This window comes from Chrysemys picta, chromosome 6, assembly GCF_011386835.1.
Source record: "Chrysemys picta bellii isolate R12L10 chromosome 6, ASM1138683v2, whole genome shotgun sequence".
Classification (NCBI taxonomy): Eukaryota; Metazoa; Chordata; order Testudines; family Emydidae; genus Chrysemys; species Chrysemys picta.
This window is the reverse complement of record NC_088796.1, coordinates 147,622-160,000: the sequence shown is the minus strand read 5'-3', so window position 1 is coordinate 160,000 and position 12,379 is coordinate 147,622. Positions and strand designations below refer to the sequence as shown.

General features: G+C 66.6%; 2 protein-coding genes across 2 annotated transcripts in view; both read left to right on the top strand.

The window, feature by feature from the left end:
* TMEM8B (transmembrane protein 8B) overlaps positions 1–6,381 on the top strand; it is a 41,642-nt gene extending 35,261 nt beyond the window's left edge. Inside the window, exons 11-15 of the mRNA XM_065549927.1 lie at positions 705–840; positions 947–1,075; positions 1,453–1,630; positions 2,373–2,510; positions 2,851–6,381. Of these exons, the coding sequence (XP_065405999.1) occupies positions 705–840; positions 947–1,075; positions 1,453–1,630; positions 2,373–2,510; positions 2,851–4,091 (1,822 nt within the window). The 3' untranslated portion in view covers positions 4,092–6,381. The remainder of the gene's footprint in view (positions 1–704; positions 841–946; positions 1,076–1,452; positions 1,631–2,372; positions 2,511–2,850) is intronic.
* A 567-nt stretch (positions 6,382–6,948) lies between these two features.
* On the top strand, positions 6,949–11,976 carry LOC135984168 (uncharacterized HIT-like protein Synpcc7942_1390). Its single transcript, XM_065598583.1, has 5 exons — positions 6,949–7,072; positions 8,461–8,616; positions 10,650–10,754; positions 11,156–11,228; positions 11,813–11,976. The coding sequence occupies exons 1-5, from the start codon at positions 6,983–6,985 to the stop codon at positions 11,902–11,904; spliced, it is 516 nt and encodes a 171-aa protein (XP_065454655.1). The 5' UTR covers positions 6,949–6,982; the 3' UTR covers positions 11,905–11,976.
* The last annotated feature ends 403 nt before the right edge of the window (positions 11,977–12,379 follow it).

Here is a 12,379-nt window from a genome sequence, read left to right as displayed (position 1 = left end):
CTTTTAGAAATAGTCCATAGGTTATAGTCCAATGTCCATATTCAGGGTGACTCCAGTCAGTGACTGGGGATCTCAATCCTTGTGGCTTAAGGTTTCCCCCTCTTGAAACCCAAAGCAGATCTGAGATGAAGAAGGATCGTGTCCCAGGGTTTTTATACATTTCCAGCAGCCTTTTGGCCTGAGAAAACAATAGACCTAACTCTCCTTCTCCCAAACATCCTGGCAATTAGCACAGGGTAATTTATCCATTCAACAGTTCAGATACAGGTTACCACAACCTTCAAAGAGACATAGAGACAATAATACTATTTCCCTCAAGTGTCTTCCTAAATACTGATATTCCTTTTTTGATCTTTGAATGAAAGTTATAGCAATAGACAAAACTTGCTTGCTTATATTACAAGACCTGAACAAACATCTACCCTTTTACCTCCAACAATACAGACTTGCATTTCAAAGCTCTATTCATTTACAGATCTTCCTAACCAGTCCTTAAGGTTTGGTCATAGGCCAGGTCAGTCTGTGAGTTAATTAACTCTTTCTGGCCCTGTCCTCTTTCAATGAGATGTTATATTACACTCATAACATCACACCAGGGTCCTCCCTTCCTCTTCCCCCCACGCCGGCCCAGGCAGTGACCCCTGCGTCCTGTGCATCCCACCCCCTCACCCCCGTGCCAGCCCAGCGGTAATTTGTGTCCCCAGGCTGCAGCGAGTGCGCCAGGACCCCGAGACGGCGTTCTTCCGAGAGGCGTCCCCATGGTGCTGGAGCGAGTTCACCGCCCACCCGCGGGTGCTGAGCTGCGCCGACCGCACTGGCCTGCAGTGCCTCGACGTGCGGGTGAGGCTGCCTGGGTGCAGGGAGCGGGGGGAGGGGACTGGGGCTCACCGGGGGCAGGGGGCCTCCTTCCCTTGGTGCTCACGCGCCCTGGTCTCTTCCGCTCCAGGCTCCCGCCAGTCGCCAGTTTGATCTGTTCAAGGTGGGAGGAGAAGCCGAGTGCCAGAGAGGAGAGCGAGTGATGCTACCCATGTACCTGGGCAGGGCCCACCCCTGCCAGCACCTCGTCGCCACGCAGGTGAGTGCCCGGGCAGCTGGGCGGGCGACGCTCCAGCCCCTCAGTGCTGGGGGGAGGCGAGGCGGCCGGGCCCATCCTGCAGAGCCCGGCCTGACCTGCAGCTTGGTGCCCGTCCGCTCCCTGCGGTGCCAACTCGGTTACCAAGGGCGGCTCCAGGGGCCTGCCTGGCTGGGCAGCTTGGCCGGCATGATGGTGAAAAGCTGCTGTGTGGCCGTGAGCTTGACGGGGCAGGGGCTGGGCCGTGCCGGTTACAGCCCGGGGAGTGTCTGGGGGAAGCGGGCACTGCCCCCCCCAGGTTACAGGCGGGGGAGGGGAGCAGCCCGGGGGCTCTCTGAGACGTTCTCACTGACCCCCTCCCCCTGGTGCCCTGCCCCCAGTTCTCGGTGTACGTGCTGGACGAGCGCTTCCCCCTGGTGCCGGTGCTGCGCTGGGAGCACATGTTGGAGGCTCCGCCCGTCTTTGCCCATCTCACCCCGGGCCGGTCCCAGGATACGAGCCACAAGGTGCTGCTGGGCGCCCACCGCACGCAGGAGCTGCTGCTGCTGCAGTACTCGGGTGAGCGGGGGCGGGGGTGCAGGCGCTGCACTACATGGGGGGGGGCTGGGAGCTGCTCCTGCTGCAGTCCCTGGCTGGGGGGGGGCTGTTTCCTGCAGGGAGGGGTCATGCTGGGGGATGGCATAGGGCAGAGTCACCAAACTGGGGTGTGCCCCCCCAGGGGGTGCGGAGGAACGGTCAGGGGGGCCCAGCAAGCCCAGGCCAGCCCCCGCGTGGTGGGGGGGGGAAGGAACACCACCCAGCCCCACCCCCAGCTGCAACCCCAGCCTTGGCCCCCTTACCCCTGTCTGCAGCCCCGGGAACCCAGCCCCATTCCTGGCTCCAGCAGGGGGGAGGGTGCGACCCTGAAAAGTTTGGGGACCTCTGGTGTAGAGGGCTCTCTGGAGCGTGTGCTCATGTCAGCATGGCGGTCCCCAGAGCCGGGGTGCCCCTCCCCCAGCCACATGGGGGTTCCCCAGAGCTGGGGTGCCCCTCCCCCAGCCACATGGGGGTCTGTCAAGGAGGGGCTGAGTAACAGCCATGAATGGGGCAGTGTGGGGGTGGGGAGCTGGGCTGGGTCTGTGGGTTCAGAGCTGGAGGGGGCAGTGCGAAGGGGTCTGGGGGGTCCGAGCTGTAGGGGGGCTGGGAGGGCAGAGCTATGGGGGGGCGGGGGGGTCTCAGCTGTTGTGGGGGCAGTGCGGGGGGATCTGGGGGGGGGGGGGCAGAACTCCCGCACGGCTTTTCACGCTCCCCTCTCGCCCAGGTGGCAGCCATTCAGCCTGCCAGCTCGCAGGGCCCCCCCGGCGGCTCCATCCCATCTCCCAGGGCCTGCAGTACCTCCCCCCTCAGGTGACCCCCTGGCAGGACCTGCTGCACCAGAGGCTGACCGCGCCCGCGGCTGGTAGGTGGCTGGGGGTAGGGTGGGGGTGGCCTGGTGTGGAACCCCCCATGTCCCAGCAGTCCCAGGCCCCCATCGCTGGGGTGCAGCCGAAGGGAGGGGCTATTGGTCTCACCTTCCTGTGCCTCTGACGGGGGGGCTCCGGACAGCTGGGAGGGGTGGGACGGGGATCTTCCCCCGCTCTCTAGGGTGGGGCTGTGTGTGTGGGCCCAGTGGGGGTCTCCCCCAGATCTCTGTGTGGGGCTGCGTGGGCCTGGGAGGGTCTCCCTTAGCTCTGTGTGGGGCCTGGGGGGCTCTGTCCCCAGCTGCTGCACTCAGCCCCCTCACCTCTGTTTCCCCCCAGGCGTGACGGCCGCCCCCGCCGGGCAGGGGCCGCTGGAGCCCTTGCTGGTTTTCCAGCTCTCCGAGGCCGGGGACCTGTTCTACCAAACCCTGCTGCACGAGCCGCCGGCGGAGAGCGAGTCGTCGTCCGCCCCCGCCTCGCCCCCGTCCCTGCCAGCTCCTGCTGCGGCCGGCCAGCCCTCGCCCGCGTGGGGCGCCTCCCTGGGCTCGGGCAGCGAGGAGAGCGTCCGCCTGCCAGGGACTGTCTCTGAGGGCACCGCCAATGCCGGGCAGGCAGCAGCCCCAGAGGAAGCCAGACCCAGCGTGGGCCCCGCCGCCCCCAGCCCGGCAGCCGCTGCCCGCTACCACTGCTGGCTGAAAGCTCTCATCAGGGACTGGAGCCGGCTGCCGGAGCAGAGCCAGCCCCAGGCCCTCCGCACCATCAGCCATCAGCGCCTCTTCACCCGCGGAGAGCTGAGGCAGCCGGCCGGGGACGGCCTCTACCGCCAGGCCCGCCAGCTGCTGCGCCGTGCCATGCGGGAGCGGGGCTGCCTGGCGCCCTGGGCCCTGGGGCCGCCCCCCACCCCTCCGGCCATGCCCCACCCCGTGGAGCCCGGGGCCTGGCCCGACGACCTGAGCAAGCGGCTGACGGCGTCGTGGGCGGGCGGCTGGGGCGAGTGGTGGGAGGAGAAGCTGGGCGTGACCAGGGCCCACAAGCTGCACGCGCTGAGGGACCGGAGACGGCGCCTGAAGCAAGCGCGGAGCCGCCGCAGCCTGTCGGGCAGCTTCACCTCCTCCGTCACCTACCAGTCCGACCTCAGTGACTTCTCCGCCTGCAGCCAGCCCCCCGGCCAGCCCCGCGAGGAGCAGCAACCCCCGGCCCCTGTGTGCCGCCAGGACCTTTCCTCACCGAGGGCGGGACGGGGAGACCCGCCCCCAGCCCCTGGGCAGTTCTGCCCGGCCTCCCCGCTGGCCAGCAGCTCCCAGCGCAGCGCCCAGGAGGCCTGGGGCAGCCAGGACACACAGGACTCCTCCCAGCTGCTCTCGTCCCAGACCCTGAGCTCGCGGGGCATCCCCAAGGAGCGCAGGAAAACCCTGCGGAACTACCTGGCCATCTTCACCCAGCCCTGCCCCGAGCCGCCGGCCGAGCTGCCTGCGAGCCAGGCCTCCAGCCTGGGCAGCCAGCACTGGGGCCCCTCCTCCCAGAGCCAGCGCTCCACAGCGTCACAGCCCCGCCGCAAACGGCCCCGCATGGGCTTCTGAGACCCGCCGCGGGGGGCGGTGTCTGGATGGGCGGCGGTCTCCGGGGACGGTGTCCGCGCAGCCACGGCCTGGCCCCTCGGCCCTGGGGCTGTTGGCCGCTGCAGATAACTCAATAAACAGGGAAAGACAGCACCTGGGCATTGTCTGTGCCGTGGGGTTGGAGCAGGCCTGACCCCCAGCACGTGGCAGCAGGTTCAGGGGGCCTGGAGGGTGTCAGCCGCTGTGGTTTCTCGGGCACCAGGCAGGGTGGGTGGAGCGCTGGCATTGCCGCTGCTGCCATGTGCAGGGGTGGGTGGGAAGCCAAGCTGGGCCTGTGGCTTGTTCCCCTCCAGGGCCCCTGCTCCGGCTGCCCCATCCAGCCGGCCCCCCACTGCAGCCGGGAGCAAGGAGAGAGAGCCAGAGCTGAGCTAGCGTGTGACTCCCCCGCTGCCTCCGCAGGGCTCGGCTGGGGCAGGGCCTGGCACCGATCCCCGGGGAGCTGGGCACAGGGGCAGTGCTGGGCGCAGAGGGACACGGAGAGCCCAGGCCTGTGGGTGTAGCTGGGGCAGCGCGTTGGCACACATCTTACCAAGGGGAGCGGTGAAACGCCTGTGTCCTGAGCGCTGCTCCCCCTAGACCTCTAGGGTCACGGGAGCAGGGGGGGCTCCCAGCCCTTTCCACGGGGGCTGGGGAACTGACCCGGGGACCCAGGAAAACCAGCAATGAGCCTGCTTCTGAGCAATGCGCAGTATGTACTTGCCCTGCGGAACTCACTGCCACTGGATAGCCCGTCACGTACATTCACCCTGCCTCAGTGGCTGTGGGAAAGGCCCCTCGGGGCAGGATATTCCAGAGTTGCCCCTCGCAGGGTTTCCTGCCCCTTTCTCTGCAGCAGGAGCAGCAGCGAGTTGTGGGCCCCGTCAGCCCGAGCTACAGGGGCTGCTGGGCTGAGGATTTTCTGTGACAGATGCTGGAGAGCGAGAGAGGGGCTCTGGCCCCCGTCCATGGGGAGGGGATGGGAGGTGGGGTTCTTCCTAGCTCCCTCCCACCCTGTGGGGCCCCCAGTGCAATGGACACATACTTGAGCTCCCCCACTCCACTCATCTCCACTGCCCCCTCTGTAGCAGGCAAGCCCTGCTGAGTGACAGCTCCCCCGGGCAGGACCTGCCCCCCTCCCTGACAACAGAGAGCCCAGGGGTCCTGGACGGAGCTTGGTGTGCTTCACGGCCATCACAGCCCCCCAAGCTGGGGGGCCCCCAGTCGCCCAGCGGCAAGGGAAGGTAGCAGGGCTGTGCACAGAGAGGCGGGGGGCGATGCGAGGGTTGTCAAAGCATGAGCGGTGCGGAGACAGTGACTAGGGACGGGATATTTCCCCCTTCTCCTAACAAGGCCAGGGCTCGCCCCAGCAAGGGAACAGGCAGTGGGTTCAGACACACCAGGGAGTGTTTCCTCCCCCAACGCCCGCCAGCCTGTGGAACTCCAATGTAACCGGGTTCAAAACCCCCTGAAAGTCCCTGCAGGCCACGTGCCTCACTGGCTATTAGCCAGGATGTCCGGGATGCAGCCCCCTGCTCCGGGTGGCCCTAGGCCTCTGGCTACCAGAAGCTGGGGCTGGATGACAGGGGAGGATACTCGAAATTGCCCTGGTCTGTTCCTTCCCTCTGGGGCACTTGGCCCCTGTTGGCAGACGGGATCGGGGGCATGGGGCGGGTGGAGCGCACGATCAGTGGGGCGGAAGTGAGCTGAAGGGGGGAAATCTTTCCACTTATTTTCATTCTTGGATATTTTGGGGGGTTATGTCCTGCCAGCGCTGCACCTGTCCCCGGGCTGTCGCAATCTGCACTTTGCCCGCTGTTGGGGTTCCTTGGCGCCCGGAGAGGGGAGCTGTCCCTGGGGGCTGCACCGAGGAAGACGCTGCCCTGCCCACGTGCCCCCCACATGGAGAGGCTGTGGTGGGCTCAGGAAATTCTGTGATGTTCATTGCGGGGGAGTTACTGGCAGTGCAGGTACCACTGGCCCCCCTCCATGTGCAGCCCAGAGGGGCTGGGTCCTACCTGGCTTCCCACAGCCCTGCAGGCCTCTCGTGGGCTTCCAGACACGGCCCGGCAGCATCTGCTGTGGCCCCAGGGTGCCCCTGCCTCCTGCACACCCTGCTCTGGGCCCCACCCTGCCAGTGTGATTGCTGCCACCCTGGGACTGGCCCAGTGAGCTCCAGGGTGCCCTGCCGGAGACACCCAGCACCCAGGGCCGCACGGTGACACCGGCTCTGGGGGTGCACAACCGTGGGTGGAGACACGACAAACTCCCTGGGGCACACGCCCAGCAGGTCAGACCCAAAGGGCTGCGGCACACGGCACTGCCCCCCCCCCCCCGCGCAAGCTGCCCCCGAGCCTCAGGGAGACGTGTGAACACGGCCCCGAAACCTTCGGTTTGACACGGAATGGCAACCAGCCCGAGCCTGCGCGTGTGCCCTGCACCAACGTGTGCACACACAGGAACGTGTGCGTGTGCATCTGTGCACCATGTACACACACACACACCCCAGGCACCAACGTGTGCACACGTACCACACACAGGCACCAACGTGTGCACACACAAGAATATGTGCACGTGCATCTGTGCACCATGTACACACACACACACCCCAGGCACCAACATGTGCACACGTACAACACATAGGCACCAACATGTGCATGTGCATCTGTGCACCGTGTGTACACACACACACACATGTACGTCCCCGCTGGCTTCATGGGTGGGACGGAACCGTCACTGGCACCAGCTGGGAAACTGAGGCACGGCCCCGGCCCCTCCCCCCACCGACCCGGGTCCGGAAGGCGGGACACGGGTCCTTTAAGGGCCGAGGAGTGGCAGAGGCAGCGGCCAATGGGGAGTGAGCCCCGGCCGGGCCAATGGGCGGCAGGGGCAGGCCGGGGGGCGGGCTCAGCATGGCGGCCGCGGCGCTGCGCGGGGCTCGGGGCTTGGCCCGGGGCTGGGGGCAGGTACCGCGCGGGACCCGGACTCCTGGGTCCTATTCGGGGGGGCTGGGGCCGGACTCCTGGGTCCCGTCCCGGCTGCGGGGTAGATGGGGGCGGGGCTGGGAGCCGGACTCCTGGGTCCCGTCCCGGCTGCGGGGTAGATGGGGGAGGGGCTGGGAGCCGGACTCCTGGGTCCCGTCCCGGCTGCGGGGTAGATGGGGGAGGGGCTGGGAGCCGGACTCCTGGGTCCCGTCCCGGCTGTGGGGTAGATGGGGGGGGAAGGGCTGGGAGCCGGACTCCTGGGTCCTGTCCCGGCTGTGGGGTAGATGCGGGGCTGGGAGCCGGACTCCTGGGTCCTGTCCCGGCTGTGGGGTAGATGCGGGGCTGGGAGCCGGACTCCTGGGTCCTGTCCCGGCTGCGGGGTAGATGCGGGGCTGGGAGCCGGACTCCTGGGTCCTGTCCCGGCTGTGGGGTAGATGCGGGGCTGGGAGCCGGACTCCTGGGTCCTGTCCCGGCTGTGGGGTAGATGCGGGGCTGGGAGCCGGACTCCTGGGTCCTGTCCCGGCTGCGGGGTAGATGGGGGCTGGGAGCCGGACTCCTGGGTCCTGTCCCGGCTGTGGGGTAGATGCGGGGCTGGGAGCCGGACTCCTGGGTCCTGTCCCGGCTGCGGGGTAGATGGGGGCTGGGAGCCCAGTACCTGGGGCGATGGCCTCGCACCCCCAGCCCTGCACCTCCTGGTGACCGTGGGAGCAGTGATCCGGCGAAGGCGCCGCTCCGAACCCGCGGCTCCCGGGGCAGGGCTCAGCTCCGGCGCTGCTGTGTGGACGCTCCCCGCAGCGAGGGAAGGGGGTTCTCCGGCCGCGCCGCGACCCCCCTGCGAGGGGCAGCAGGTCGCTGGGTGCAGGAGCTCTTTCCTCACCGGGCTGCGTCTGCGCGGGGATGGGGTACCCGAGGGCAGGGCTGAGCCCCCAGCGATGGCCCTGGGCTGCTGCTCGCCACTCCCCCAGCTCCGGCACAGCACCGCCTGCAGCTCCGCGCCCCTCCGGGCCTGCCTGGGGCGGCTGGCGAGCGCCAGTGTGGCACGGCCCTTTGCTCTCCCGCGGCCCGTTAGGTTTGGCCTGGGCAGGACGTGCCTTCGGCTCCGTGCCACTCGCCGAGCTGGGCCCCGCCGTGCTCCCACCCCGCTCCCAGCTCAGTGCGGAGCAGCTCCTGGCCCAGATCCTGGGGTTTGTGCTGCTGGCCTCAGCCCCGTCTCGCTAGCCGTGGGGTGGCCCGAGCAGGGTGGGAGGCGGGGGGGCTGGGCCCTCCACAGCTGTGTCTGTGGGGCTGCGCTGTTCCTGGGGCGGGGGTGCACAGGGCAGGGGTACACCTGGCAGTGCCCCGGCCCCTGAGCTGATGCCCCTCCACCCCAGAGATGCTACGTGGCTGCCGGGGGGCAGGACGGGGAGGTGCAGAAGGCTCAGCGGGCAGCCGAGGCCAGTGAGGAGCCAGGCCAGCGGCCCCCGACCATCTTCAGCAAGATCATCGACCGCACCATCCGGGCCGACATCCTCTACGAAGACGACAAGGTGATCCCCTGCGCCTCATTCAGGAAGGTCCTGTGCTGCCCTGCAGCCGGGCCTGCCCCCCCGCTGAGCTGGGGGCCACGCTGCTCCCTGCCCTGGGCACACCTTGCTGAGGCCTTGCCCGCTTGGCTCTCAGCATGGCAGGTGGGGCTGAGGGGAGGATGCCGTGACCTGGGGCTGGGAGATCAGCTCCCTCGGAGCCCTTGGGCCGGGAAGGCCAGGTCCTGGGGTGAGGCAGGGGCAGGCCCAGGTCTCTGCCATAGAATCATAGAATATCAAGGTTGGCAGGGACCCCAGGAGGTATCTAGTCCAACCCACTGCTCAAAGCAGGACCAATCCCCAACTAAATCATCCCAGCCAGGGCTTTGTCAAGCCGGGCCTTAAAAACCTCTAAGGAAGGTGTTGCGGATTGTGGGGGAGTTAGGGCCCTGCACCCCTCTTCCCGAGATTCACTGCGACTCTCAACCAGCCAGTAAAGCAGAAGGTTTATTTAAGGACAGGAACACAGTCTCAAGCAGAGCGTGTAGGTACGACCAGACCCCCTCAATTAGGTCCCTCTGGGAGGTTCAGGGAGCTTAGACCCCAGCTTGGGGTTCCCTGCGTTGCACCACCCAGCCCCAACCGAAAACTAACTCAAAACTCCTCCCGCTGCTCCTCTCCTTTGTTCAGTCTCCCGGGCAGAAGGTGTTAATTCTCCCCACCCCCGTTCCTGGCTCAGGTTACAGCTCAGGTAGCTTCCTTCAAGGGAAGTCCCACATCCCCACTGCAACCCCCCTGCAACATTCCCAGGTCAAATCTGCCCTGCTCCCTGCTCCCTCACAGAAGGAGACTCCACCACCTCCCTAGGTAACGCATTCCAGTGTTTCACCACCCTCCTAGTGAAATAGTGTTTCCTAATATCCAACCTGGACCTCCCCCACTGCAACTTGAGACCATTGCTCCTTGTTCTCTCATCAGGTACCACTGAGAACAGTCTAGATCCATCCTCTTTGGAACCCCCTTTCAGGGAGTTGAAAGCAGCTATCAAATCCCCCCTCATTCTTCTCTTCTGGAGACTAAACAATCCCAGTTCTCTCAGCCTCTCCTCATAAGTCATGTGCTCCAGACCCCTAATCATTTTTGTTGCCCTCCACTGGACTCTTTCCAATTTTTCAACAGCCTTCTTGTAGTGTGGGGCCCAAAACTGGACACAGTATTCCAGGTGTGGCCTCACCAATGTTGAATAGAGGGGAATGATCACATCCCTCCATCTGCTGGCAATGCCCCTACTTATACAGCCCAAAATGCCGTTAGCCTTCTTGGCAACAAGGGCACACTGCTGACTCATATCCAGCTTCTCGTCCACTGTGACCCCTAGGTCCTTTTCTGCAGAACTGCTACCTAGCCACTCGGTCCCTAGTCTGTAGCAGTGCATGGGATTCTTCCGTCCTAAGTGCAGGACTCTGCACTTGTCCTTGTTGAACCTCATCAGGTTTCTTTTGGCCCAATCCTCTAATTTGTCTCGGTCCCTCTGTATGCACAAGGGGCTCTGAGCCCTGCCCTGCTCCTGGGGCAGCACCTGCCAGCCCCTTCACAGCTCGGCTCCTGGCTAGGGCAGGGGGACTCCAGCTGGGCCCTCCCCTTTGCTGGGAACAGGCTGCCAGGGGTAGCGGAAGTCAGCCTGGCTGGGTTGGGTGATGGCTGAGGGGTGAGTGCCCAGAGCCCCCCGAACTCGCCCGTGTGCGCCCCCCCCCAGAGCTCCCTGGCCCAGCCCCCTTGCGTCCCTGCAGCCCTGGGTTTAGTTTCACAGTGCAGAGGGCAAACGCTCTGGCACTTGGCATGGACCCCAACCCAGTGGGGTGTGGAGCAGGGCTGGGGGTGATGTGACCCCTGGAGGCATTGTGGGGAGGGGGAGGGCTATGAGCTGCAGGGGGAGGGGACAGTGGGGGGCGGGGAGGGGCAGTGACCCTGCAGTCCCAGCCCTGGCCGAGCTGGTGCTTGCCCCCCAGTGGGCGGTGGGTGCCCTGGCAGCAGTGCTCACGGTGCTCTCCCCGCAGTGCCTCGCCTTCCGGGACGTGGCCCCACAGGCCCCCGTGCATTTCCTGGTGATCCCCAAGCACCCCATCACCAGGCTGAGCCGCGTGGCCGCGGGGGACGCAGAGGTGAGCAGAGCGACTGGACAGGACCCTTCCCCGAGGTGCCTCTGTCCCGGCTGGGGTGGGGCAGAGAGCGCAGCCCAGGGAACAGCGAGGGTCATGGGGAGCTGAGTGCTGGGCACAGGAAGGGGGCTGGACAGCCCCATGTGCTGTCTGGAGAGGGTGCTGGCACCAGAACCACGGGGCGGGGGCCGTTGGCTCCAGCCCTGGTATGGACTGGCTCTGACCTTGGGGTGCCCCCTGCCTGGCTGTCGGTGAGGCCCTGGGGTGCCCCGGGCTGGGTGTGAAGGTGGGTGCTCTGGGGGAGGTTCAGGGGTGCGGCGCTCTAGGTCCTCGGGGAGGGGTTCTGAGGGTGCTGCCCTGGGTGCCCATTTCCCCCCTCAACCTGCCCCTCTGCTCACGCCCAGCTCCTGGGGCACCTGCTGGTGGTGGCCAGTCAGACGGCGAAGGTGGAGGGGCTGGTGGATGGCTACCGAGTGGGTGAGTTGCTGGGACCCCCTGCACTGGGGAGCGCCCGGCTGCCTGCCCTGCCCTAGGGGTTTCCCTGGCGCTCGCCAGCATCGCCCGCTGCCAGCCAAGCTGTGACCCTGCCCCAGACGTGTGAGAGCCACTGGTGCCCCCCAGCACTTCCCTGCTTTGCTGCCCTGGAGCGTCATCTCCCCATCGCGCCCATGGGCTGGGGCCCTGCATGCGCCCTCCCCCCCCCCATGGCCTCAGCGCGTGTTGTACCCCCCACCACTGCCCTAGCACCCTGCTCTGGGTGGAGGGGGCCGGCCTGCCCACAGGGGGCTGGCCCCACCCCACTCACCCGGCCCATAGGGGGCCAGCCCTGTCCTGCCCTCTCACCATGCCACGCCTGTAGGGGACCGGACACCGCCCCACCCACCAGCCCCCATGCCACACCTGTAGGGGGATGGCCCTGCCCCACTCGCCCCAGACCACTTGCCCCACCCTGCCTGCAGGGTCCAGCCCCACCCTCGTGCCACCCCACTCGCCCTGCCCATGGGGCCAGCCCCGCCCCCTCGCCCCGCCTGGCACACTCACCCCGTTTCTCTGCCTTTCAGTGATCAACGACGGGAAGCGGGGGTCTCAGTCCGTCTACCACCTGCACTTGCACGTGCTGGGCGGGCGTCAGATGGGCTGGCCCCCAGGCTGAGCTGCAGCGACGGACGCAACGCCAGCCCCGCTGGGCAAACCAACTCCTCAATTAAAGCGCTGTGAGAGAGCCCGTGTGACTGCTCGCCCGTCTGTCCCGGTGCCCGTCCCCCGGCTGTCTGGGGCTCACACTGGGCAGGGGGGTCGGCCTCCCGCCCCACAGGAAGAGGCTGCGCTGGGGGAGGGGAGCACACGATGCCCAGGGCAGAGGAGTGGGGGGAGGGGAGGAGGTAGCGTGTGATGCCCAGGCTGGGGGGAAATGAGGGGATCATGTGATGCCCGGGGATGGGGCGTGTGATGCCCGGCGGGGAGTGAGGGGGGAGCATGTGATACCTAGGCCGGGGAGGAATGGGGGGGACTGTGTGATGCATGGGCTGTGGGGCTGCGGCTGCCTGTCCATCCTAGTCTGTCCAGGCTCTGGTCCTGCAGTGTCTGGGCGCCTCGCCAGGGCGGGAAGCCACATGAATCATAGAATA

Bases quoted from the DNA above. Each gene is read 5' to 3' on its own strand.
- LOC135984168 (XM_065598583.1), top strand. From the start codon at position 6,983: ATGGGCGGCAGGGGCAGGCCGGGGGGCGGGCTCAGCATGGCGGCCGCG. The intron at 8,617-10,649 runs GTGATCCCCTGC...CTCTCCCCGCAG, and splicing joins TCCTCTACGAAGACGACAAG to TGCCTCGCCTTCCGGGACGT. The intron at 10,755-11,155 runs GTGAGCAGAGCG...GCTCACGCCCAG, and splicing joins TGGCCGCGGGGGACGCAGAG to CTCCTGGGGCACCTGCTGGT.